The 26,510-nt window shown below is 41.3% G+C and overlaps 3 protein-coding genes across 7 annotated transcripts in view; 1 reads left to right on the forward strand and 2 right to left on the reverse strand.

The window, feature by feature from the left end:
* LOC105837084 overlaps positions 1-26,510 on the reverse strand; it is a 150,657-nt gene that overhangs the window by 37,993 nt on the left and 86,154 nt on the right. The window contains exon 1 of one of the 3 annotated variants that reach the window (XM_028192696.2): positions 14,165-17,886. The exons of the other annotated variants lie outside the window; for them this stretch is intronic. The gene's annotated coding sequence lies outside the window, so the exon portion shown is untranslated. Of the gene's footprint in view, positions 1-14,164; positions 17,887-26,510 lie in introns of those variants that run through there. 3 annotated transcript variants of the gene reach the window in all.
* The window catches only part of LOC105837082 (tetraspanin-5), a 112,586-nt gene that overhangs the window by 34,918 nt on the left and 51,158 nt on the right, over positions 1-26,510 (forward strand). The gene's annotated exons all lie outside the window — the stretch shown is intronic.
* Positions 19,822-25,650, reverse strand: LOC118645511. Its single transcript, XM_036286728.1, has 2 exons — positions 20,338-25,650; positions 19,822-19,973 (listed from the first exon to the last, which is right to left on the reverse strand). The coding sequence occupies exons 1-2, from the start codon at positions 22,086-22,088 to the stop codon at positions 19,970-19,972; spliced, it is 1,755 nt and encodes a 584-aa protein (XP_036142621.1). The 5' UTR covers positions 22,089-25,650; the 3' UTR covers positions 19,822-19,969.

Genomic DNA, 26,510 nt, shown 5'->3' on the forward strand with positions numbered 1-26,510 from the left:
AAAAAAAAATAGCGGTTTTTTGATAGTAAAATCTACTAGCAAATTTATTCCGTGGAAATTTGTCCTTTCTATCGTCGAAACGGGTTTCGACGCAAAAGTGTTTATGGAATAATTGGTTACGGATAGCGGGATTCGATCGCACTCGCATCGAATATGCAGTGACGGGTCCTCCCGCGACGATAAATTTCCTTTCCCAATCGGACGCTACGCCATGTCAAATACGACGTAGAAAATATGGGCGAAGTCCGCCCTCGGACGGGAGTCACCGACTGTCATAATTCTCGCACGCGGCACGGGCGACGGAAGGTGTTGCCGTTGTAAACGCAAGGAAGCACACAGCGCGATCAATCTCGTGCGGTTTGCCGGCGATCAATCCGCGGTACGTTTCGCCGGCACGAAAACCGACAGCGCGACACGGTCTCTTCGGTGTGTGTTTTCGTTTGACCTTTCGTTCAACCCGGCGGTACTTCGCGACCGTCCATCAGTCAGCCCGGCACCCGCAGGTTCCTTTTACGAGCACAAAAGCGGGAATTACACCGCGAATTTTATTTTTTTAACACGCACCCTTCCAGCCGCGACGAGCACAGGAACGGCTGGGAAGGTAATAGTCCTTTAACTACCCAAGATCAGACTTCAGTAGGTATTTCTAGGATTAATATTGGACGTAGGGAACAACGCGACCTTATTCGCGTGAGACGACTCTGCTTAATTAAAAATACTACACCTTCTTTCGAGAAAAAGCTAGTATTGTACGTAAATAGATAAGAAAATGTATTTATTGAAATTGGAGAGAAAAGGAAGAGACACAATTCTTTTGAAAATTGAACCCATTATGACGCACCAAACATGTTAAGCAATAAGTAAGTTTTTACACTGTAATGGGAGAAACTGTCGCCAAAATGTCTGGAACGTTAAGCAACGAATAAATGAAGGTTTTTCAATACTGAATAGCGCACTAATAGTAAGTACAGCACTGATTCCAATACCCGTTACACATCCTATTTTTCAACAATTTCGTGCAGTCGTCGATCATATTTTATTTAAAGAAAGACTTTAAGGCCTGCGATAGGTGTGATAGAAGTGATAAAGTACATGATTTATCTCTAGCTGTCTGTCTACGGTAAGGCAAATGTTAAATACTGCAGTTAATTATTACATGTCCACCGCATACAACCGGTCTCGCGAACGTTTACTTTCTACGTCTGGAGCACGAGCCAGTTTGTTACTATCTCGTTTCTCGACTCTTGTAGCGCAAGCGTGGCTTTTAATAAGAGGATTTGCTCGTGACACAAAAGGCTATTGTTTCCAGGGCTATTATCAACTTATAGGACTTCCGGACGCGCGCTGCACGGTAATTTGCGCTGCGTATTAAAAATTTTCTGTTAACATTTTGTTCTAGCTGTCGCGGCTGTAAAAATTGTGCAATTAATCTTTATCGCCGCACACAATTTTTGCGCCGCTCTTCAACGAACGTATATACCTTTGTACAGCACAGCATATGATAAAGAATTAATTAATATCTTTGGTCGTAAAATTATTAACGTATATCTGGCTTAAGCTACTTTTCCGACGAATCTAATAATATTATTCGAAGGAAGATTTACCCGGAAATTCGTATAAAGATCTATATGGATATTAAGATATATTAAAAATGTGAATTCGATAAAGAAAATATAGATACCATTTAATTGATGTTAAAAATATAAATTCGTGGCAACACACACGGTATATAAGTCTATGTATATTTATTTCTTATAAAGATTTTTTTTCAAATTCGATTTAATAATATAAAAACAAGAAAGCGAGAACGATAATGCTCGATGCAGCGCAATTAGGTTCACTTCATTAGGATTAATTAACGTCGCGGGCATTCCCGCGAGAATGTGCTGTTGCGAGCGAGAATTAAAAAGCATTCGCGTAAACGGCTTATATTTTAATATGCGAATCTATTTCGGTCCGTAATCTGCGCGCGGCAGCCCCGTGCTTTTTTAATTAAGTCGTCTCATCGGGTCGTCTCTCGACTTTCTCGACCTGCTTATGAAGTTATTACATGAAAAAAGGCACCGAGGTGAGCTCGAGAGACCGAAAGGGGAAAATGCGGCAGCGGCTATCTTTCCACGGCCTTTTAAAATCCACGGTAAATGTTTAATCGGTTAATATCGGAAAAAGGGGTAAAAAACGCTGTGGCATCTGCGGCAGCATATCGATATCGGTACCCGGTTTCCTTCTTCCGCTTCTTTTTTTCACGGGCTCGATCAAGGCGAGAAAGAGAAACGACAAATGAACGGAGAAAGAAAGAGAGAAAGAGAGAGAGAGAGAGAGAGAGAGAGAAAAAGCAAGAGAAACAAAGAGCGAGAAATTTTCAGGAGAAAATATTTGCAGAACCACGAAGAATATTCCGCAGCTTCCACTGGTCGTATTTTATCGCTATCTAGTTTCTCTTGCATTGCGTACCCCACTCCCGTTATTGTAACTATATCACAAATAGTGGCCTACTTGGAGGACGGCGATCCGATGCATTGTATAGTTCTCTGCAGAGTTCCGATTATGCCGCGTATTCCGATAATTAAGGGAAACGAGCAAAGTTTGATAAATAATTCTCATAGATGAAATAATGGAAAATGATCTGTTTGCGATGATAATAGCCGCGGTAAAAATATCCTGACGATATTTTCGACGAAAAGATACTTACGAGTCAGTCTGTTACCACATAATTCCGTTTTATTTTTATTAAAACGAATACGCTTGTTCGAGCTTTTTTCCCCTCGTCAAAAACGATGAGATACCACCGCGAGGTTAATTTCGCAATGAAATATACCACGGTAACCACTTAATGCGCATTGCGATTCCCGCAGGACGGCTTTCTTTTGTGACAATGGTAAACAGTTACCGTGCGCTTGGTGGAGAGTTACTTTCGACAATTGTTAGTCTCTTCTCCAGAATGTGAATCGTTTATATTCCGCGAAGCAAAACGCGGAATTATCCAAAGTGTAGGCAAAAGTACAAAGAGGTATCACAAAGCGCGTTGTACGAGTGAAGAAAACGGGGCGAGCTTTCAAACACAAATAAAGATATATTATGAAACGAAGATGTAATGTGGTAATATAATAAATGTGATACGCGCATAAACAACGCAAGCCAATGAAAGATAATAAATACAATGTATTTCATATGAGTATAACTTTTGTACGAACTAAATGTAAGATGGGAACAATTGCGGCTAAGCGTTATTATTAAATCACGTTGAATAACTTGATATTACGCGTTGTTGACAAAATATTAATTATCTTAATGGCAAAGTATACATTAGATTTAGCGGCTCTCTTGCTTCAACGATTTCAATGCAAATATTTGATTTCTCTAAAGCACTTCTTAAAATATCCATTTTTGAGAAAATATTGTAAATTGACTTTTATGTACTCTACAGCGGCAGCGGTCTTTTCTTTGTCCGAGATTTTTCTCAAATCCAGGTTTCCTGGAACAATCGTGCAACTTCTTCTATTCTTCTCGGGTGACACTGCGGTCCGTTCGCGCACGCATGTACGGAAGTTCCGCATGAAGGATAAAAAGTAAATAAAAACACAGTCGGAAAGTACAGTTTTCCGGATTGCGAGATGTACTTTTTGAAGCATTCCCGCTCTATTGCGATGATTGCAAAGTGAACTCGCACAAAGCGACAAAAACAGCTGACCTGAAAATCCTCCTGAGAATATTAAATTCTTCCTTTGGCATCTGCACGTTTTGATATTTGTCAGTAGAAATATACACATTCACATCCTTAATCCTTGTGCGCACAAAGACAAAAATTATATTTATTTGTTATATGTCTTAAGAGCAAAAAACTGTATTCTCCAAAAACTTTATCCCTTTTGTTTAGGAAAGCGTTTGTAAAGTCGAGAACCGCGCGTGACGTTTTTACGATAAATTTCGTAATTTTTGATCGATAAAAGTCATTAAAATCATGATATAATTGTCAGGTGGAAAGTTTCAATTTGAGTTGTGAACTTGAGATTTGCGAAGCTATGAAGTTTGAAAATAACGGAAGAGTAACGAAAATAACGAGGGAGCGCAATCGATTGCGCCCGTCGATGCCTCCTCTTCGCGCTTCTTGCGCCTGTTCTACCTGGCGGCGAAACAAAAATATCCGGCGCGCATTTGCGCGGAAACGTGCGATTTCACGGGTCACGGCTCACCCCCTCCCCCCTCCCCTGTGTGTGTGTGTCGCGAGATTCGCTTCCCGAAACCCTCTCTCGCGAAACCGAACGGGGGCGCGAACCTGGAAATCAGCCCGCGTTTATCGACCGCATTTTTTTTCTCCTCCCTCACACACCCCCGGAATGAGGTGTCTCGAAATTGCTTCGATGACTTTTCGTAGTTCGTTCGGGGCAACGCTCCCGTCGTGCTCGCACGTACGTTTGAATTATAACCCGTGCGTGCGGCGCGTTCGCAATAATCGTCGGCGTTTTATCGTCGCCGCACCGTGGGGTCACCAAGCGTACGGTAGGATGCGTTCCCGGAGGGATGCAACAAATCTCGCGAATCGGAAGAGGCACGAATTTATATCGGAAAACAGCTCCGTTTGTCTCGAGTTTTACGGGGTTATTAGTCGGAGAGGAAACCACCGTTGCACCGATACCTGCCGTTGTTTCTCTTAGTGCCTATATGCTGCCAAACGTATACAGTTACTCGAATTCGAGTTATTATTTACATTAACTCTCCAGTCACTAGGTCTGTAGTGGCTTTTCGCTAATCGACTGTTTGAAACGAAATACCTCTGTTGTACGTACCTTCTGATTTTTAGTGAAATGCCACTACAGCTATTTTCTACGTCATGATTAGGCAGGTATGTGCTTTGATACTGATCCGCTTTGATTCGATTTGATTCCCTCGAAAGAACGTTCGCGTTTTCCGGTCGAATTACACAGCCATGCGCGCATCGGTAGAATTCAAACGGTTATACGTAGAAATTATTCGAATGTTCGAATTTTAAAGCCTCGGGGAGGATTTAGAGGAGGATTGTAGCGACCGTCGAAACTGCCGAATATTCCAGCATCTGCACGAAATTCAGAATCGCGTTGCCTCTGAGTTTACACGATCTGCATTCAAGATCGAAGACCCGGGAGTCGTAAAGCTCCGGCGGGCGTTCGGCAAACGGCTTAGTACGTCACTCCTGTGGGCGATATTTAAAAGTTTACTCCTGGAAGGAAGCCGGCCGAGAGCCCGCCGGCCAAGTACTCGGACACTCGTTCGCCCGTCCGCTAAACTTGAGCTGTAAGAAGGCGCGAGAGTTCCCGGGGCGCATTCGAGGCATTCAAGCCCCCTTTACGGCACATTTCAGCCCGGGGCGTAGTGTCAATCGTTCGCTATTCAAGTTTCACGCCGGACCGACGGCCGGGTTAGTTTACGACGAAAGTGGTGCGGCGCCTTCAAGTATTAAAATTTCCAGTAGGGATTGCCTCGCGTCGCGTTCACGTCCCTCCCTTTTCCGTGCATCGACGCGCGAAGTTCCACCCCCGCGGCTCGCCGCCGCCGAGAAATTGCGACTCCGAAGGATTCACGCGCATTAAAACGTAATCGGACGTTACGGGCGGAACGCGATAAGGCCACAGCTCCCCGGGAGGGTGGATAATTACGTAAATATGACAGCGGCAGCGGCATTACTTATGCGTCGGGCGTAAGGGAGATTTATGGCGCGCCGATGTGACCCCGCGCGGCCTCGCGTGCGATTAAATTAAAGGTCCGTCGTTTAAATATCGTGGATTCAATTAAGAATTATCGCGTAATCGACGTAGCTTTGACAATACTTTTCCTTCGATTAAAGTCAGCTATGGAAAAAAAAAAAGAAGAATGTGTGATCGCAGCTTTTGCTCTTAGTTCGCCGAAAATACAGTTATTACGGTACCCCACGGCACTGGTGTACGCTCAGGCACGTGTCCGCGTGCTTTTTTTATTTAATGCCGTATAAATTAGGACTGACGCGCGGCTCTCCCGTTTCTCCTTTCGCCGGTGGTCAGAATTTTTGCTTTACCTTCTGGCGAATTCATGGAACGCGCGAAAAGTATATAAGGGCTCTCTCGTAATATGTTTCTTAAGCGCTGGTGGACGCAATCATAAAAACGACCGCAGTGGCACGTTTGTCGAACCGAAATTTTCACCGCGGGAAAAAAGGATTACTCGCCCATGCAATTTCCTCTTTTTCGACGCTGCATTTTTTTTTCTCGCGCAATTTTTTCATTCGGAATCAAATTATATTTTTCAGGCTTTGTGCAAATTACGTTAATACTATAACTTTGATCGCGAATGCTTTTGCAATAAATTATCTGCAGATAAATATAAAATAAAGTACGCAATAAAAAGTTAAGTAAATGGAAATGCTGATACAATCGGGTTTTTTTTACAGTTATAAATAATTAATGGTAATTTGCATCCCTTGCATAATTTCAAATTAAATAAACATGCAATTTATTTAGCAACAAATATGCGATTTTACGTCTGCTGTGTATTATTTTTTAATAACAAGCTCTTTAAACAAGAAGTTTAGATGAAAATGTTGAAGTATTTGTAATTAAATCGTCGAGTCCGTTCATGTTGTATTTCCACGTTCGCTGTTGAATTTAAAAACAAACTTTTTTAAAGAGAAGCTAGTTTTTCAAGCAAGAGTTCAAGTCAATCGCACGAATTTACGTATAAGCGCATTATTGTGAGTCGACCCGCATGACACACGTCCATTTCGTCACCCGTTGCCCTCCCTTTGTTGTACCACCTGCTGAAACAATACAATTACGTGAACGCTGTGTATCCGGTAGCCTTCAAAGCGCCTGGACCGTGGACTTGTATTAGATAGAGAGAAGGAATCGTAACTCGAGCGTCATAAAGCGCCGGATGCCGCGCGTCTCACCGCCCGATGAATTATTACTACTGTGCGCGGATCACGAAACGTAAATCGTCGAGAAAACGCCGGCTCCACCGAGATCGACGTTACTTTTATAGCCGGGATACATAGTCTGTTACGCTGCACGGGCACGAAGAAGGCGACCTAACCGATTAAATTAGGCGAGATGCACACGTGCAATGTGGAGAGAGGGATACTACGAATGCAAGAATGCGTTCGTGGATGGGCGAAAGGTCTGACGCGGTTCGCAGGAATTTCCGTGCACTTCCACTGAATAAACAAGAAAACACCCCCATGTGAAACACATCCCTTGTTTAAAATATTCATTTATCCAGTCAATTAAATTGCGCAAAGACGAATCGCGATTCAAAATGTATAAACATAATATCAAAATGTCGCAAGGCCATTAGACTTCTTAAATATCACACCTCTGCAAATAGCCATTGTTATCAAGATATAAAAATATCAAGCGAAATGTCAACAACCTCCGCAAATTCGCATTTGGTATATTAATAATATTTAACCGCGCGAAGGAAATCGTACATTTCTAAAAATGGATTTAAATTATATCTGGGCACCACTTGTAGAATATACATTTAAGAGAGATATTTTAAGATAAACTCATGATCCCGGACTAACGAAAAAAGATTCGCGTGAATATATACATGATATATGAAACGAAAACGTCTGATTTCTGCGATCTTCTCCGGCTGGAAAACAAAGAGTCGCCTTTCCATAATTAAGAAATGTCACAGAGATTATTTAAATGGCATAATCAGGAATAAATCATATAACACAGTTTAAGAATATATGTACCCTCGTGTGGTACACATCTTAATGGTGTGCGCGAGACGAATAAACCTGACTGAGCGCGGCGTTGCACGTTTCATGAAAGATGCACGAGCGCATATTGTATTAGGGTACACACATGCGCTTAAAATAACGCGCTACGTCGTCGAGGGCTTTCGTACAGAGGGGCGGCGAACGTCGGTGTCGCCTGAGCATGCAAATCCACGCGAGAACCGCTCCGTGAAAAGTTCGCTACGAGAGAGCCGCGGAAAAACCACCACCGACCGCCGCCCTTCAGCCGCGTCGAATCGTTCGAACTACGAGCGCACCACCTGCACGTCTCACTTTTTATCGCGGCACCCCATAATAAGGAACGACGTGACGCAAGTCGTCCTTCTTCCCTATCTGCGCCTATCATGGGGTGGAGACACGTAACCCTCACGCGCCGGAAGTTCACGAACCGGTTCTCACCTCACATATCTAAAAAGATTATATGAATTCTGTAGCGAAACCGTTTGTTAGCACATACAAACATTTTCGAATTTTTCTTTAAAAATTCTTCGAACGTGTCAATCATATGAAAATTCGAATTGCTTTGAATATGTTGAAAAATTTTGAATGTTTCGAAACTCTTGAAAGTCTTGAATGTTTGTAAAACCAACCGACATTGGCTAGCGTAACATTGACCGCATCGTTTAACCGATTTAGTAATAGTTCGGCCTTCAAGACTTTCAAACGTTTAAAACTTTCATCAAATCCTCTACTCGTAAAACATATGTCGAAAGATTTCAAAGATTTTAAGATTTAAAAAAATATTTTGGTTTCAAATAATTTTCGCAACAAATTGACATTTCCATTACGTTTGAAATAATTCAACGTATCTTGGTCATATTATTAAATATTACACATTAATTATCTTGTTGTCAGAAAATAGCTTGACAATAAAGAAAAAAAAACACAAGGGAGGTTTCTCTAAGCTCCTCTAACCTAACAGTTTCTCCTTGTTTATATAAAAGTGTTTTTTCCCTGAGGTTTCTCTAAATAAATAAAAAAAAAAAGAGGAAAATTGTTCCCGAAAAATGTAAGGACATTTCGGTGAATTAATGAGACTGTCGCACGCCGAGGTCGGCCGTATTATTTTGTCCCGCGATGCGATACACGAGCGTGCCAACCTCGTAAATTCTCGTTTGCAATGGCGTGGCAGGATGCAGGTGCCGATGTCGCGTGCATGCACGGGGTGCGTAGATGCGTGAGTGCGTATGTACATATATATGTTTACGCGAACGCCGAGAGCTTTAACGTACTCCCTCGCGTCGGTATTAAAGTTGTAACCGAGCCGCAGCGAGAAAAGAGGCCGGAAGGGCAAGAGGGTTGATGACGCGATGCGGGATGCAGGATGCGGTAAGAGTGGGCGAGAGAAGGAGAGAGAAAGAGAGAGAGAGAGAGGGGAAGAACTGATGCACCAGCCACAACCTGGCTGGTTGGCAGCTAGGGGTAACTGTCGAGCTATGTTTATTGCAACCCAGTTTGTAAAGCCCACTTTAAATGGAAATAACGTACCTCTTCCTACTCTCTCTCTCTCTCTCTCTCTCTCTCTCTCTCTCTCTCTCTCTGTGTCTCCCTTCTTCGATTCTCCTCCTCTTCCTTTGTTGCGAAAACAGAAGTTTTCTCGTTCGGAGCGATCACGCCGACGCTTCGCATGTGCACCCTGTATCTGCAGTTGCATCCCCAAGTTCGGCCGTTTCGGGACCCTTGGCGGCGGCTGCTCTTCGCGCGGATCTGCTCTCTGTTTCCGCGATAAATTGAAGGGACTAATTGGGTGAGAGCGCGGCGAGTGTGTATATTCCGTTTATAGGTCTTGCATAAAAGCAGAATGTGCATCCGCGTTCCAGTTCGAATTTTTGTTTTTAAAAACACAGCGTCTGTTAGTGAATTATATATATTCCGTTTCATTTAATTTTATATAGACAAAAAAACCCGTGCATTTTATCTCCAATTTTATCTCTCTTTGCGAGGTATATGATGGTTATTTCGGTTAAATGGGAAAACTACAGAGAAACCGATGTCTCTTTATGCGCGGCGGTTTCCGTTATCGCTTGACGCAATTTTACATATTTTGTGTATTGTAAGTTGCACGTCGGTATTACGTTGCGCCGGTATTACGGTGAATTTCGCGGGAAATGTAATATCGCGGTCGGATGCCGCGACGAGCTTGTCAGGTAGCGGTAATCCAACAGCAGCAGGCTTAGTGCTCCTCGTCTCTTTTTCGCATCAAAGGACGTCTGTGCGTCTGTTTGCGAAAAGTAAATTGGAGTCGAGCGGATATATAGCTGATAAAAAATTCCGCGAACCGAAAACGCCGCGAATAATCATGGGAGACATAACCGCCGTCGCAACTTGAAATTTTTCATCTCCCATCTTCAATTCTCCTCGATATTTTCTCGCAGTATAGCGAATTATAATCTTTGATTCTTTTCAAGTTTCTGAAAGAGCGTAAATTTGCTGTAAATCCATCGTGTAAAAAGTGTCTCACTTTTCGCATAAAAATAACAGCAAAAGGTGTCAAACTACACGTTCAAATATATATAACCTTATCTTTTTGCGGAATAGTGTGTTATATTTTGTGAAAAACTAAATCACACATACACACATGAATGAGGGATTTTTTTATACACTTGGATTTAGAATGGTGTTTTTTTGTGCATGACTCGATACAATTTCTAGGCCAGTTCAAATCTTCCATATAATTAATACGCCTGACTCCAGCCGTCATGACGCTAACACGATTCCGAGATGCAAAACGACCGCCGACCATGACGACTATAGCCGTCAGTGCCGCGCGATGTGTTAATATCGTTCGCGTTCGCGCACCGCTATAATTACTTTAACAATTCTATAACACGGCAGAGTTGTTGCGTGGATATACCATGCCGGTATTGTTGGAAAATTGCGTGCTTTTAATTATTGCGGTTGCGCTAAACCGTTTCGTTACCGCGACTTTCCTCTCGCGGGACAAAGGCTCTTTTCTGGAGCATTAACTAAGCTTGCGAGCGTATGGCAAACGTGAATATAAAAATATGTAGGCTACAAAAGAATGTCGCTGTCTTTTCGCACGGCAAGGAGAAAGAATCTTCTTGAGTCACGCAGACCATTTGTTATTACTGCACCGGCGGATTTTAAGGTAGGGGGTTAAATATCCCTTTGTAAGTTAAAAAATTAGTCTTACTTGATCTGTTTAAAAAATTTAAGTAAAATAATGCAGGCCGATTAACGCGAGCGCCTGTGGATCAAATTCTTATGCAAACTGTTCGATGTGCGACATACGATGTTCAACGAAAAATTTATTAACTCCCACCCCCATTATTGACGTCAGAATCCGCTAGCGTGTTACTGTATGTAGTTGACAGTCAAATATAAACAAATATCTTCAAATGCGTATTTTACATTTAATGTCTAAAGGTTTCCCGAGAGATCGTTTTGTATGTATATAGTATTTATATTGACGAAAGTTTATCTTGAATTTATATTTTAATCATACATATGTAACACAAAAATCAATAAAGGACAATTTTACAAATTTTGAGAATTAAAAATCAAAAAGTCTTTTCTTAAAAGAAGATATTTCAAGAGCAAGACGTTAATGGAAAATTAGCATAATTTTGGGGAAATCGCGCGAATTTCTCTCTGCAAAGAAGTAAAGTAATTAAAATAAATAAGCCAAAGTTTTGCTTCATAATTAGACCAGCACGATGATTAAAAAGTTACATTTTCGCTAAAATATTTCTTTGTTCGCATATTTAATTTCGGTCTCTCCATGGGGATATTTGCATTTAATTTGAATCGTGTTCAATGTTATGTTGAATAAAGTGTTAGTCGAAGGATGATTTATTCGTTCACAACAAAACGAATACTGACTTGGAAAGTGCTGTCTGCTCTCTTACAGTCTTCTTTGATCCTCTTTCGCTATTCGTATACAGCCAGCGAGCATACGCAAAAATTAATCTCAAGCTGACTGTCAAGCGGCAGAAAAGTGGTAATCTGAGTACAAAGGGCTGACATGTCACAGCGAGACATTTCTGACAAAAAAAAAGAATAGAAGCTAACCGGTCATATATGTATTAACCGCGTGGTGCTCGCAAATTTTACGACATTAATAAAAATACAGTGCGACTATTGTAATATACAAAATAAATATATACGGATGGTTTCTCAAGTCTATTTGCATTGAGAATTACGAAATATCGCATTTTGTCGCAACCTACGCTTAAATGCAGCTTGTTCAATATATCAGAAAAATTGATACAAATGCACGCTGTGCACCTTACTGTCTTTTACTTTTTTATCTACAAAATGTTACATTATTTTAGAAATAATTTTTAAAAAGTCAAATATTAAGAGAGAAAAGAATTAAAAATAAAGAATTATTCTTTTACTAATTAAATTTTAAAAGAATAATAAATCTTTATTATTTCAATATACAGACAATATAACAGATTTTATGCTTAATCCGTTGTTTAAAAAATTAATATTTAAACCAAAATTTAAAAAGTTATATATATACTTATTTATTATTTTTGTTTCTTTTTTCCAGGTAAGTTTCCTTATTGATGATAACACATATTGCCTTTCTTATATGGTAAGTGATCTTGACTCTCAACAAAATCTAGTAAACTAGTTTTGAAGCAGTAATTGTAAATTATGTATTATTATTTACAATTATTGAATATAAGGTTTTGCGATTTTCACAGAATATTTTTACTTCAGGTATCTCGAGTGTTTTTTTTATGTGCATTTCTATTTTATCTCTCATTTTTCTTAATAATACGTTTTTTTATAATATTCTTTATATATATATTAAAATTAGATATTAAGTATATTGAAAATGTTACGATACCAGAATCTTAAAGTAAGTGATTGGAAAGCCTCTCAAAGTCTCAGATACTAAACGCAACAGATAGTAAAACTTTTATCTTCTTTTAACTTTAAACAGTCTTTAATGCGTATTTGTAATTTAAAAAGTAGTTTACAAAGATACTTGATATTAAAAATTAATAACTTGCGGCAAGGAATAATTCCCTCAATATTTTCGCTAGGAAAACCGTTTGATTTCAAATTGATCAAAAGGACACATAAATAAAAGGTAGCTTCGCCAAATCGAAAGCGTCCTACAGGGGATTTTGTCAATAAAAAAAAAAAAACTCCGAGGGGCTGATCCAGACCTCCGCGACTTCGATTAGGGCTTAACGAGCAAACTTTCGCTTTGATATGAGACGCCAGTGAATCGTTATACGATAACCATCCCAAGACAGAGGAGAGAGGCCGCGCCGGGAACACCGGGAAAGAGGATGAATTCACCCTATCGTCTACCGTACTTTTTTCCTCCTGCTTTCCCACCCCCCCCCCTCCTCCGAGCGCACGCGCGACTCCAGAGATACGGCGCGCGGCTGGCAATTCAGGGCTTTAAGAAGATTCTCATAATCCAAATCACGCAGGTGAGCCGTCTACTCAGTCGCGAATTGGATATTCAATCTAATGCCCGCGCGGGGAGGGCCGTAATGTAACTCCACTTAATTCCCAATCGGCTTAGTCTACATGCAACGTGCTCGACGCCGTTCATCCGAAGACCGTTTCGAAAGCTTCGCTTTCAAAATACACTACCAAATATGTAGCATATGAAATGCGTATCATTACCCCTCATGTTTGGTTTTAGAACGATGAATTACAGACGCCTTTGTGTTTTCACCTCGCGTTGCACTGTCGTTCACGTAGAGATATGACACACGCGCCCCTCGAAATTTCATTCGCGCCTCCCTCGTTTCCTTCTTCTTCGCGCGAGGTTCGCTCCCCTTATTCGCGGAATTCCAGGTGTTCCAGGGAACGTTGCGCGCACGGAAGCCGGCGGAATATAACCGAGTTTACGATGTAAATTCCGGCAATAATTCACATCCGACAGTCGAACAGATATTTGCAATCCGCCGCTCCATTATTTATTTACCGGGTGGGGATATGAAGGAGAGGGGAAAAAAAAGAGTGCATCGGGGGCTTCCGCGCGGCGGCCGGATTCGTGAATAACGAAGCGCGGATTGGAGGGCGACCACCCGAAGGCAATGGAGAATGAGGGAGTTTACACGTGAGGGGTGGGAGGGAGGGGGAGCCGGATGAACACGAAGAGCGCGGAAATACGGGGCGAGGTTGTAACGCGGTGCGGTGTGGAACCGTTGTTTCGATGGAAATGGAATTAACGTCTCCTCTCCCGTCGAAAAAGAAGGAGGCGAGTTTTCTCGAGTCCCCCAGGGGACGAGCAGCCCGGTAATTAAATTCGCGATAGTCCGCTGGCTGCCGGCTGCCTTCGCGATATCTGATTACGGTGGATAATCCGCTACTGCCGCATCTCGTCGTGGCCGCGATGCTAGGTGGAAAATAACGTGCCCGAGACGGAGCGACGATAGAGCAGCGTAAACTGGGACGAGGTGTACTGCTCACCTTGTCGAACTTGATCTGTCGCGGGCTGCGGGTCGCCGTTTATCGGGACGATTCGCTGAAGGCAGCACCACCGGTGATTCCTGCAACAGATTTCGCGTGACAGCTGCGAGTTATCCGCCGATAAAGATCGCGGTCTGTTACAAGCTATTCCGAACTTCCGAGTGTATATATATATATATATATATATCTCCCGACAACGATTCGGACTTTCAGGACTCGCACACTTGCAAACGACAGGCCGATCAATTTTAACGACGCCAATTCGAAACTACAAACAAATAAAGTTGCCCCGCCCGATCTCGCACGTTGAAATGAGCTGCAGCGAGAGAAGAGAGAAGAATCTCGCGCGCGCAATTCTTCGGAAATTGAATTCGACAGGACGTGCACGCGCGCGCGCTTACCTAATCGCGTTAGGCTTGCGGGGAAAATTACGTTCGCAGTTTCCGCACACACGTCGGGCATAAGGCGGTACGTGTGTCAAAGGCCGTCCAATGCGGGACCTCCATTAAGAGCGGAGCCGTTAGTAGTACCGCGTAACAACGTCCGTTATCGGAAACCGTAACGCGCGCGCTGTGTGTTACGCGATTCCCCTCACGCGGGGAAACTTTGCACGACGATCCGCGAGAGAGTTCATCGTCGGTCCTCCTGCCCCGGGAAGCGGCCATCAGGCGCTGCTCTGGCGTGGCCGGCAATTAACTTGACGAAAGTTCCCGCCTGTCGATGTGATCGTGTAAAAAGACAACCGCGCGCGCGCGCGCGCGTTGGTCGAAGTTGCATTCCCTTCACGTTCAAGTTCTATCCTCTCGTAACTCTAAATCCCTTTTAGATCACAGCGCGAAAGTTCGCTTCGTGCAGCGGCCGTCGGTGTTTGCTTTCCCTCCGCACGGCTCTGTATTTATAAGAAAAAATTTTCGGGAGCGCGCACGACGCGTCATCCGCCGAGGGTAGGAATTCCGTTCCGCCGCGTGCACCATCGTATTTTCTGCTGGGTAACAGCTGGAACACGGCGACGATCTTCCGGCAAAGTTGCGGGTTAGCTAGCGCGCGAAGTTGGCCGCTCCCTTCTTATCGCAACGGCAACGATAAGTTTCAGTTAGGTCAGCGGGGGATAATCCGTGCGGCTCACGGAGGATATATATATATATAATATATACGCGTATGTACATATATATAATGTGTATGTACGTGTAACGCGACGCGGCGCGGTCGTATAACATAAGATTCGAAATGGCGGGCGACGTTGCATGCGCGACATAAATCATTAAGTTAGTGGTTCCTCGCATATCTGGCCGCTTTACGAGGGCGCGGCGAGACACCGTTGCTCCTTTTGCGAAAGCTTTCCGCCGGACTTGCAGTTCGTTTCTATTTTTACGTCGTTAGCCGCGAGCCCGATATCGCGACTTAGTGCTGCCGCCGTTCCATTATGCTCCCGCGCGAAATTTATTATGCCCGAGCGGCTATCTCGCCGCTGCGTGCCGGAAGAGCTCAACGGCGGGATGACCTGGGAAATCGGTGGTCGAAAGCGCGCCGGTTGAATTTTTCTGTGGTCCGTCGACTGCAGAAAGAACAAATGAAGAAGAAAAAAAAAGCTCGAATATTATATTCGTCCACGCTAAATACTCGGCATATTCCGCATGACTGTATGAATGCTATGAATTTGGAAAGAATTTGTTTTAATCAACCGTTCTGCGAGATGGTTATTGGCAAACTATACGTTACATTCTCCTTTGCTAATTATAATTAAATTAGTATATATCAGTTTGGGAATTAATTCTTTTTTGCTTTGTACTAAATATAATAAACGTATCATTAACTACAGTAATATGTTAAACTGGGAAGAAAATTTAAAATGCTTCTAAACTTAACAAATAAATAATGTATCATCTTTTACATATATAGATCTGCAAACATCATACTATATTATTATCCTTGATTATTACAAATTTATGATCGTCGAAAATATACAGGTATATAATGCATTGCTCAATATGATACATATTTAATTGTAGATATTAAAATTTTCTCCGTTATAGGGCTAACATTTTCGAAAGTAGTTCACAGAAATTTTGAACGTAATTTCGGTGTAACTACATTTTCCGGATACATACTCGATAATTCAACTTCTGTTCATAAAGATTTCCAGTGCATCGACTCTCGAACCCGATCAAATCAAATATAACATGACGAGCAGTCTCGAGATTGAGTTAGCCGTCTCAATTAGGAATCTATTTTTATCGCGACACGAACTACAATTCCTATCTGCGCTATCCTACCTATACATGGTACGCTATGTTATAACGAGGCGCAGCGACGTGGATTTTACAGCGTGTCCTCGTGTCGTACAGATCGAATGGGCGTAACAGCTATGTCGTGTTAATTAGGACCCGGTACGTTCTCGCGCCCAAACATCACCAACGATAATTCCACTTTGGTCGTTTGCCGAGTCGCTATCTTTGCCGTTATAAACGCATAGCAAACGCTCTGCCGTAGAAACTGTTAACAATTTGAACTGTACTCTACCTCGTTATGTTGATTGAAAGTGCAACTACGTTTTAATATATATACAAAAAAAGTAAATGACAATCACATGAAAAATTATGTCACGAAATTATTTCTCATTACTGACCTGATCTGTGACTAATCTTTTTAAGTATAAATCAGACGAAATGTTTTTTAAATATAACGAGAATAAAGATTTGCTCTATTCAGGTCATTCCGAGCGTAAAAATATAATTCTACAAGTACGTTTTGATTGTTTAATTGCATGTGCAAATAAAATTATGCAAAATGTGCATAATTCAGAGATTTATCTATAATTAATTCACCCGGAGTTGTTTTGTTTAATATACAAGTAACTCCGAGAAAGCTGCGATATGTGACCGTGGTTACTTACGGATCGATACGCGGAAAATTTGCATCAACGCGACGTGTGCCGCGACTAGTTAGATACGTTACGTTGGTTACACGTGCATTTTATGGGGTTAACAAGTTACACAAGTGAATTGTTCGCCAGTACGGCGTTGCGTTAAATTATTCCGCAGTGTCCCGCTGCCATTATTCCTAAGCCAGTTAATCCGATATCCGTTTCGTCAGAACCGTTGCACTCGCTGAATTTTTCACTCCCGCCAAACCGAAGTAAATTCCTGCTTTTGCAACAGGTCCAAAAAATGAAACGCAATTATTTTCATGAGGCTCCGTCGTTGTCGAAATGGCGCAGCCGTTACGTAGGAACGTGACGTAGGAAGCGTAGAAAAATAAAATTGGTATTTAATAAATCGGCAAAAACACCGCTCGATTTAAAAAGGAAAAAGGATATTTGGAGAAGAATGAAATTACCTAAATTAATAACATGCGAAAAAACTTGCTAAAATGCCTGGATGAATTTTGTGCTCATCGACAAACCGAAACCGGTGGTTCTATAAATCGAATCGCCGAACAATATGCGGTAATTGCAAACTGCGATCCAACTCGCGCGCGCACGTGTCACACTCGCCGGCAGACTAGAAAATTGCATTAGGCAAGATCGTGTGTCTCGCCGTTATAATACAACTTCATCATATTTGCGTCGGTCGCGATGCATGACGCACTCGTCGATCACGTCGAATATATATATATATATACATACGGTTTGCAAGCTCGGCCGAACACACTTTTCGGCCGTTTCCGTTTGGCGTGCGAACGCGCGAATGAAAATAAACGGGACGCGATAGCGCCGCGCGCATCGGAACGCATTTCCCCGTGCACTTCCGGTCGATCGCTCGCTCGATTACGTGCGAAATGCGACTGTATTGTAATGCGGACGTCACGCGCCTTGTGACGGGCGCAATATACACGCGGTACAATGTATGCGTGTGTACGTACGCACGCACGCACACGCTCTCGTGCATATCGAAGGGACATTTACGCGCGCGTCGCGCAAGGTCGCGCGCAGCGGTGCACGGGATTTAGGTGGAATCGCGTGCGCCAACGGCGATGTCGTGTTAATTACTCTCCAGAGCCCGCCCCGTCGCCTTCCAACACGCGGAGGAGCCACGATGGAGGGTCTCCACTTCGAAACCCGTTAATCCGACCGCCCATTGTTCCCGGGGGCGCGCGTTCGCCGGGTACTCGAGCACCCTGCTAATCCGCGAAAGTCGCGAACAAGGACGCCGCCGCCGATCCGGGGACAACGAAGGGAAAAGGGCGGGGTGGGGGGAGGGGGAGGAAGCGACTGCGAAATGCTCGCACCTCGGTCAACGTTAACCCTCGACTACTCACGACCAGCCTGGTTGGTTAACCGTGCTCAAATTGGAGCGGCTTTCGCGAGGGTTAATAGCGCCCAGAAAAGCGACGAGCTTTTAAGCTTTCATACAATTTGGATAATGATTTCTCTTTGAAGGATGTCTTTTTCATTCTGAGTGAATTATTCGAACGATTTCGAATCAATTTTTCTTCTCAATGAAAATATTAAATATGATTATAATATAGATAATACATTTAAAAAGATTAATGATGTAATAAATAAAAATACCTTTGACTACGTAAAACGCGATGTAAAATGATCGCCTGCAGTTAAGCATTTCAATCAGAATTAAATTAGCCGCGTAATTTTTTATCGACACAAATTCATTAAAAGTGAATACGTGTAAATAATTGAATGTTCTCTGTTCACGATTAATTTTCTCTAAGTTTTCAAGGGATTAGACTAGATCGCCGTTACGCTGCTGAAGCCTCTTCAATTGTTAAAGATTAATGACGCGTATGTCTTCATGCGAGGAAGGACGGAGCGGGCGGGGAGAGGGTGGGGAGGGAAATCGTTAAACGCGGTGTTACAAGATAAGCTCGACAGGCACGGATGTACCAAACTCGGCTATAAATTCAACGAACCATTAATTTTCGGTGCCTTCACGCTCGAATATGCCTCGAATCTGGAATGTAAATCTCGACAATTTCTGTCTTCGCGCGGATCTCCCGCGGACTTTTTGCGCGCCGTACGCGCGCACGTGTAACTGCCTGTCTATCCGCGGCGGAAAGTGCGGCGTATATACTTTTCCGGGCACGTACCCGCGGTGCGGCGACGCGCGGAATGATAATACGGCTTACATGTAATGTTTCGATCTCGCCTGAGGGAAATAACGTGAAATATTTCCGATTACCGGTGTCCGCTCTTTACAACACTTTATCGTGCGCTATCGACTTTTAATCCCCGAAAGCGCTCCGGATCTACGTTACTACTCGCGTACTCCGCGTCAAATATGTAATTGGAAATGGAATTTCGATGCCGTCCAAATTACCTGGCCCGACATCGGGAATAACAGGCAGGGGATTTTATTTCAAACGTGGTAATGTGCCTGTATTTGTAACTGGCAATCGCTTCATTAATTACATTTAATAATTGTGTAGGCGCCGAATCGAACTTTGTAATTTTTAACAAGGATTCGTCGAGTATTATAAAAGAACAATCAAGCTGAACTTACGAGGATTTCTCTCGCCGACGATAATTTCAACGTTCTTCCGAAATGCATAATTGCGGCGCGCAACGTAATCGAAAGTTTCCGGGGCGCGCGCAACGGAACTTCGGCCCCGGCACTTAAGGGGTTATATACACTTGGAAAGCCGAAAAAAACGTAATTTTTAGGAATTTTTTTTTTTTTAACTGTAAGACTTACAACAAAAACTTTTTGTACATTTAAAAGGATATATTTTTAAAAGTTTTACATATTTTTTTTATTAAAAAATATTAATAAATAAAAGAGATATTATTATTTTTCTCAACCTCCGTTTTAAAAATTGGTTTTGCGGTGACCACTGTAGTTCGGATTTGGATCATCTGAAATAAAAAAATCAAATATATTTATTTAATATATTAAATTATTTAGTCCTTGAACGAAGGATTTTTTAAAATATTGATTTGGAACAAAATGGCGGACCTTTAAAGTTAAAGTTCGATTTTCGATGAAAAAATCACTCATTCTTTCGCCAATAAAAAAAAAACTTCGCATTGGAAAAAAAAATCCTTCGTTCAAGGACTAGTTTTTTATATCTAAAATAAGCCTGTAAAATTTGAAACAAATCGATGCAGTAGTTTTCGAGTTATCTTGGTCACCGATTTTGAAAATACGGTTTTGAGAAAAACGCATTTAAAGTTTCAAGACAAGTATACACTTAAATAAAATATTAATTTTTTAACTTACACAAAGTCATCTATTCCAGGCCCATATAATAAGTTTTCGCCCGAAGTTGAAGCCTCCAAAATATCAAGTTGCTGCTGGCGACGAAGCATTCTTGCTTCTCGAGTACTCTGCAGCGCACGGTCGTCTGCTATTCTCATTCGATTTGCATCTTCTGTAATAACATATTGATGCGCATTTGGGCCACTGTGAACTCCCATGGCTTCAAACATTTGCAATAATGTTTTGGAACCTTCATTAAATATGCAGGCAGAGGTGTATGCCGCAAGTTCGATAGGTTTTAATCCACTAGGTATAATTTTTGGACTGATTTTCCATATTAGTTGATTATAACTTTCATTGTTATTTTGATTAAAACCGCCGACGCATCTTTCTAGTAATTCTTGTTTACTAAGATCCTTGTATATTGGTTCTATAGCATCCAAAACATCTTTAGGTAAAGCGTTGTAATCGTGTTTGAAAGAGGCAAGTTCACCCTTTGCGGAAGCGCACTGCCACGCGCACCACGAGTCAACTCCGGTCGGGCATTTGCTGTGTTGCGGATGTTCATCTGTTGAACTGTAGTGATAATATGTGGCCCATATCGCATCTCTCATTTTATTTGTTGAATCACAATTTCGTCGTATCGCTAAACCATAGTAAACTGTTAACTTATCGATCATTTTGCCAGTCAGTTTATTTTTTCCTCCGAGGTTTTTATTTTTCTTTTTACATTCACGTAATCGATGCCCCATTCTTTTTTGTACATGGCCTATACATTCCTTCTTTATAATGGAAGTATCATCACCGTAAGGACTAGATTTTATAATACCATTATAAGTCTTCGAGTCGCCATCACCAATATAATTAATGTATTTAACACCATACTTATTCTGTGAACGTTTAAACATTTCAACGATAGCGTCAACTTCCATCTTCCCAGATGATCCTTCGTGATTTGCTAAACAGTTGTTACTATGTGTTTCAAACCATTCTGCGTATTCATCTGTATCTTGTTTCTTGTTCCAATACTCGCAGGCTTTACAATATGAACTTTTTACGAGAATATCAAGTATTTTTCCACTATAATACCCGATAATCGATGAAACTCCATACAGTGATGTAAAACCACGTTTTTTCCAAGTCCCGTCACCTGATACAGTTAATTCGTTCGTTTCTTCTATGTTTCTTTCTTTACATGCTTCTTTTTTCTCTTCATTCACAGCATTTTTAAAAAGTTTATCGGAAACTTCTTTAACACAGTTGAGTATATTATTTATAGTAATGTCATAAGACGTTTGAAAAATAAAATATGGCATGTCCATTAGTCCGCAAAACTTTTGACAACTTTTTAGACCAAGTCCTAGCACTCTCATAGTAAAAATAAAACGCCTGTTTATTTCATATGAGCGTCCAATATAAGGGCACGAAGGAATTGATTGAGGCGCACACGTTTCGCATATCACTATAATATTAAAACCAAGTCCACGCATATTTGCTGCTTGAAATTTAATATCACCATTACATACTTTGCATTTAACAAAATTTGAAATTGCAGCAAATACAGTGATAAAGTTCAAAATTCTATATTCTATAGAATTATCTTGTGGCACAATAATATCTTCTTGAATCTTTATTTTTTTCGCAAAGGTACTAAAACTACTTTCGTCGGTCTCAACAGTTTTTGGATTAAAATATTGTTTTCTTTTTTTTGTTCTCGATTTTCGAACATTTTCTGTCTTTCGTAACTCTCTGGAACCCTTAGATTTATCCATAGTGAATTCCAAAACGGAGATACGGTTTTAAGCACGATTTTATATATGAACGTTCGACCGTACAGCTCGATGCCAACCGTTATACTAAGGTTATAGCATAAGGACACGAAGAAGGGGAAATAACAATACAAAGAAACAGGTTTTTAGAAGAGATTCACACAAGTAAGAACAGTGTACATGTGCGCGTGTGAAAGGATCTCTATCCCGCGCTACGCTATACCTGCTAACGGTCGAACGGAGCATCCTTTGAACGCGTATAACTTCGTCAATTTTATTCAGATTAACTTGAAACTTTCAGGGAATATTTTCAAGATGTTATACTTAAAGAAAATGTAAAAACCCAAAAATCGATTTTTTGAAAGTTTCTAAGTGTATATAACCCCTTAAGGTAGGAAGTCCGGAAGACGGAGGCGAAGTTTCCGACGAAAGAAATCTTTTTCCGGACGGAGATGGTCCGCGGGAAATTATTTACTACCTTCATTTATCGGCTAATGACACTCGCCGTCTTTCGTCGGCCGAAACTTTTCCCGTTCGGAAACGATGCAGCCCTCAACGACGACAAAAGGAAGCGATACTTTTCCCGATACACGACCGATAAATCATTCCGTATCCGGCTAAGGTTTAGGGAAACGTTGACATTAAACGATCGCCCGTTCTGGCGATGTTACTGATTAGCGAAGTCGTAAACGGCGGTAGTTTTATCGGTCTTACAACCGAAATTTTCTGTTCCCTGGGAAGCAGACAAAAATTCGGTTGCAGCAACAAAAATATTTTTGTAGGACATTTCTGTCCCTAAGACAATTGTTCTCTCGGTTATCTCAAATGACAGATTAATAACAGAAATTTTCAGTTCCTCCAATCGAAAGTATTTGTTGATAAAAACAGTATTTCAGTTAATGCAAATAAACTTTATGTTACTGCATCCGAACTGAACTAATTAAAAATTCTAATTGCTATAGCCGAGTTACTTTGTCTGTGATAATTGAATCTTCTGTGGTAAGCACATTAATAACAGAAATTTTTGGTTTTTCCAACCAAAAGCATTTGTTAATGTAAACATTTCAGTTAGTGCAGATAAGCTTCATGTTACTTTAACTGAATTAAGCCATGTGAAAATTTCTTCTAGTTGTTACAACTGACTTATTTTTTCCGTGTATTTATTTATTATTCGCGTCGCGGTGTTCAACGATCTATTATTAACGATTGCTCGATACTTATTTAAAATGTAATTACAATTCCATATCGTCCTCTATCTCTACATATGGAGTTAAATTTGTGTGGAAATGTAGCCTGTTGCTTGTTAAACGTAGAAATGTGTCGACTGTTTTTTTTTTTTTTTTTTTTGGCACTGATTAAACGATATAATAGAAGAGTCTATCGAAAGAGATAATTTATTGCTCGACAGACTTTCTTGCTCTCGCTATAAAGAATATTCATACCTCTCTCGTGTACCGCGTTTTTATTCTCTAGGTCTTCTTAGGTCTGACGTTTCCTTTGAAAGCATCGAGCAGCAACAGCCGACCGGTACAACGAAAGAAAGGTATATCCGCTGCACCTGCAGCATAACGGTTCCGCAGAGTTCGCAGATTTAATAAAACGTCGACAAAAGTTCCATGCCCCGACGCCAGTACGAGTATTGATACACCAAGTATGACTCGTCCGCGTCGTAACGTGTACGCCACGTGGCTCGTAAATTTTAGGCGAGCGTCTTTCAGATCGTGCCGGGGTATCGCGCACTCACCTCCGTTTAACTCGCCCATTCGATATTGGTTTAATAATAAAGGCGATAAAGATTTATCGGCATGGGAGAGAATTTTTCTACACGGAAAAAATTTTATAGTAAAACTGATTACGTACAATAGTAGCTATGGACAATAAGAAGAAATTTCAGAGAAATTAAACCATAAGTAGTGTAAACACTATGGTAATTTGATGAAAAACAGTAAAACTTTTTATAATTTCTTCTTTAATTCACGTTTATTATTTACAATGGTAATTTTTACTCCAAAATTTTCTCCGTGTAGATAAATACACAACAAAATATAAGTCTGATTAGGAAATATATAAAAAATTGCAAATAAAAGCTTGTTCGCGCTAAATTGAAATGAGTGACAAATATCAAAAAAGACATATATTATTATTATTATTATTATTTAAAAAAGTTGCCGCGGTACACAGTCACTTCATATATATCTGTCATTTGTCGCGAGAGTAACGTATAGAAAATTTTGAAATAAATTGGAACAAAAATGATAGACTTACGTCGCACGTAATCCATTTTAATGAGATTTTCAAAACCCGCGTCTGCTGACAAAATAAATGATTTATGTATGCGCGGGAACTTTAATTTTCCATTCCATTCGTCGTTTGTATCTCGGAGGAGATAATAACTTCATGGAAGTTCAATTAACGTCGCTTCTTTCCGTGCTCGAACAAGAAGGAAGACCGACAACCGAATTACCGCTATTCGTCTGCGGACAAGCGCCGACAACTGAATTATTTCTATCCGTTCTCGCGTCGGCCGAAATCCGACGACTAAATCGACGTCAGCGACGCGACGAAGGGAACGACGAAGGGATCCGTTCGGATGACGGTAAAGGATCCGAGATAAAGAAAAAGAAAAACTTTCGCACTTCGGCGGAAGAATTACTGTCCGCTTGTAAATGTATAACGGGCAAAAATTCACGCGCCGCGTTTCTGACGCCAAGTGTTACATTCAAATTACAACCGCGACGTGCAAGTGGCACCGGTTTAACGTATCGAAAAATTGCAATGAATTATTCGTGCCAACTTGACGCTTGGAGATTCAAACCGAAACCACGGAACGTGAAAGAATATTTGATCGATTTGTTTCACGTCGAGAAATCGCATTATCGAATCGCATGTGCTCGCGTTTTCATATAATCAGACTGTTCACTCAAATCTTGTAAAAAATTTCCAGATAATTTCCGAATTTTCCAGGAATGCAAAACATCCAAATTACAAAAAATTTTTTAGCGCCCCTGTAAAATAAATTTATTTTATTACACGCGCGTATTAATGTTAACCATACAGCCATAAAAAAGCCACCCGAGTTTTAAATATTACATTTGAAAAAGTACTAAAAAGGTAATACAAATTAAATAGCACATAAATAACGCGATCTAGCTACAATACACGCTTTTATTAACCAAAAATATGCAATTCGAACAATTAAACATACAATGCAAATTTATAACGTTGCATTGTCTTCTAGTATCAGATTTTTTTAAATAAAAACTCACGAGTCACGAAAATGTATCATTAATGTATTTCTATCAAGTCCGAACCTTCATGACTGCGAATCATTTATTCACGTATCGATCCTAGTTTCACTTATTATTAATCATAACATTTTTTTGTTGCTCGTTTATGAGAAGAAGCTTTCGGAAGGAAGATTCATGTTTCCAAAAAAGTTAACTCGCGACTTTTGATCTCGCGGAAAACAGGAAAGCGGGAATTCAGTCGGACAAGACAGCTCGCGACGGGGCGAATTATCGTTCCCATTTCCGGGCCCGTACGTTTCAGCGCGGCCGCAACCGGGCAGTATTAAATATGCGAGTAACACAGCGGCGGGGGGGGGGGAGGGGGACGGCGCGCGCCACAAAGGCGAATCATATTTCACGACTTAATTCGAGGGAACTTATCTCGCGACGGCGGGAGATTAGCTGTAATGGAATCGAATAAATTCTCGCTTTTCTCTCGCGCGCCTCGCGGCCGGCGTTTCGCGCGCGCGAAACGCGGAAGAGCCGCCCGCGTCATTCCTAATGCCAGTGCGCCAGTTTCTGAAATATCGCGATCATTAAAGCGCGCGGCACCAGGCAGCAGTGGGGTCGTTCGTGCTCCGCGAAGGAGACGTCGCGACCGACGCATTCACGCTGTCGTCGGAACGCAGGGTGACTGGACAGTTATAATTCGCGAATAACGCTCGGTCTTGAACGAAAGATTTCACGGATTTTCATTATTTTCTATTTCCTAAGGGATATAAGGCTTCGCTAATTATGTTTAAATTATTACTACTGTTAATAAACAATAATTTTTTTTCGCATTAATGTAAATTGATTGATCATGACGGAGTGGCGAAGGCACTTTCGATGGCTTTCAATTTCGGACAAATAAAACTCTGATCGTAGAAACGTGACGATGAGATGCCACTCATGACATTGATATTGACGTGACGTTGATATGATCCATAGCGTACATGCATCGACTTTTAATACTTCGATGTGAATTGTCAACGCCATAGAAATCCATGCTGACTTTCTCTTGAAGAATTCCAATGTACAAAATATGAAGAGAATAATGATGTAAATTAAGATTCTTATATTGTATTTTCTTCAAAGATTGTACCTATTAATTCAGATTAATAAAATATTCAAGATCTATTTTTGTGTTTCCAACCTT

The sequence above is a fragment of the Monomorium pharaonis genome, chromosome 5, assembly GCF_013373865.1.
Source record: "Monomorium pharaonis isolate MP-MQ-018 chromosome 5, ASM1337386v2, whole genome shotgun sequence".
Lineage (NCBI taxonomy): Eukaryota > Metazoa > Arthropoda > Insecta > Hymenoptera > Formicidae > Monomorium > Monomorium pharaonis.

Coding starts and splice junctions, on each gene's coding strand:
- LOC118645511 (XM_036286728.1), bottom strand. CDS start 22,088: ATGGATAAATCTAAGGGTTCCAGAGAGTTACGAAAGACAGAAAATGTT.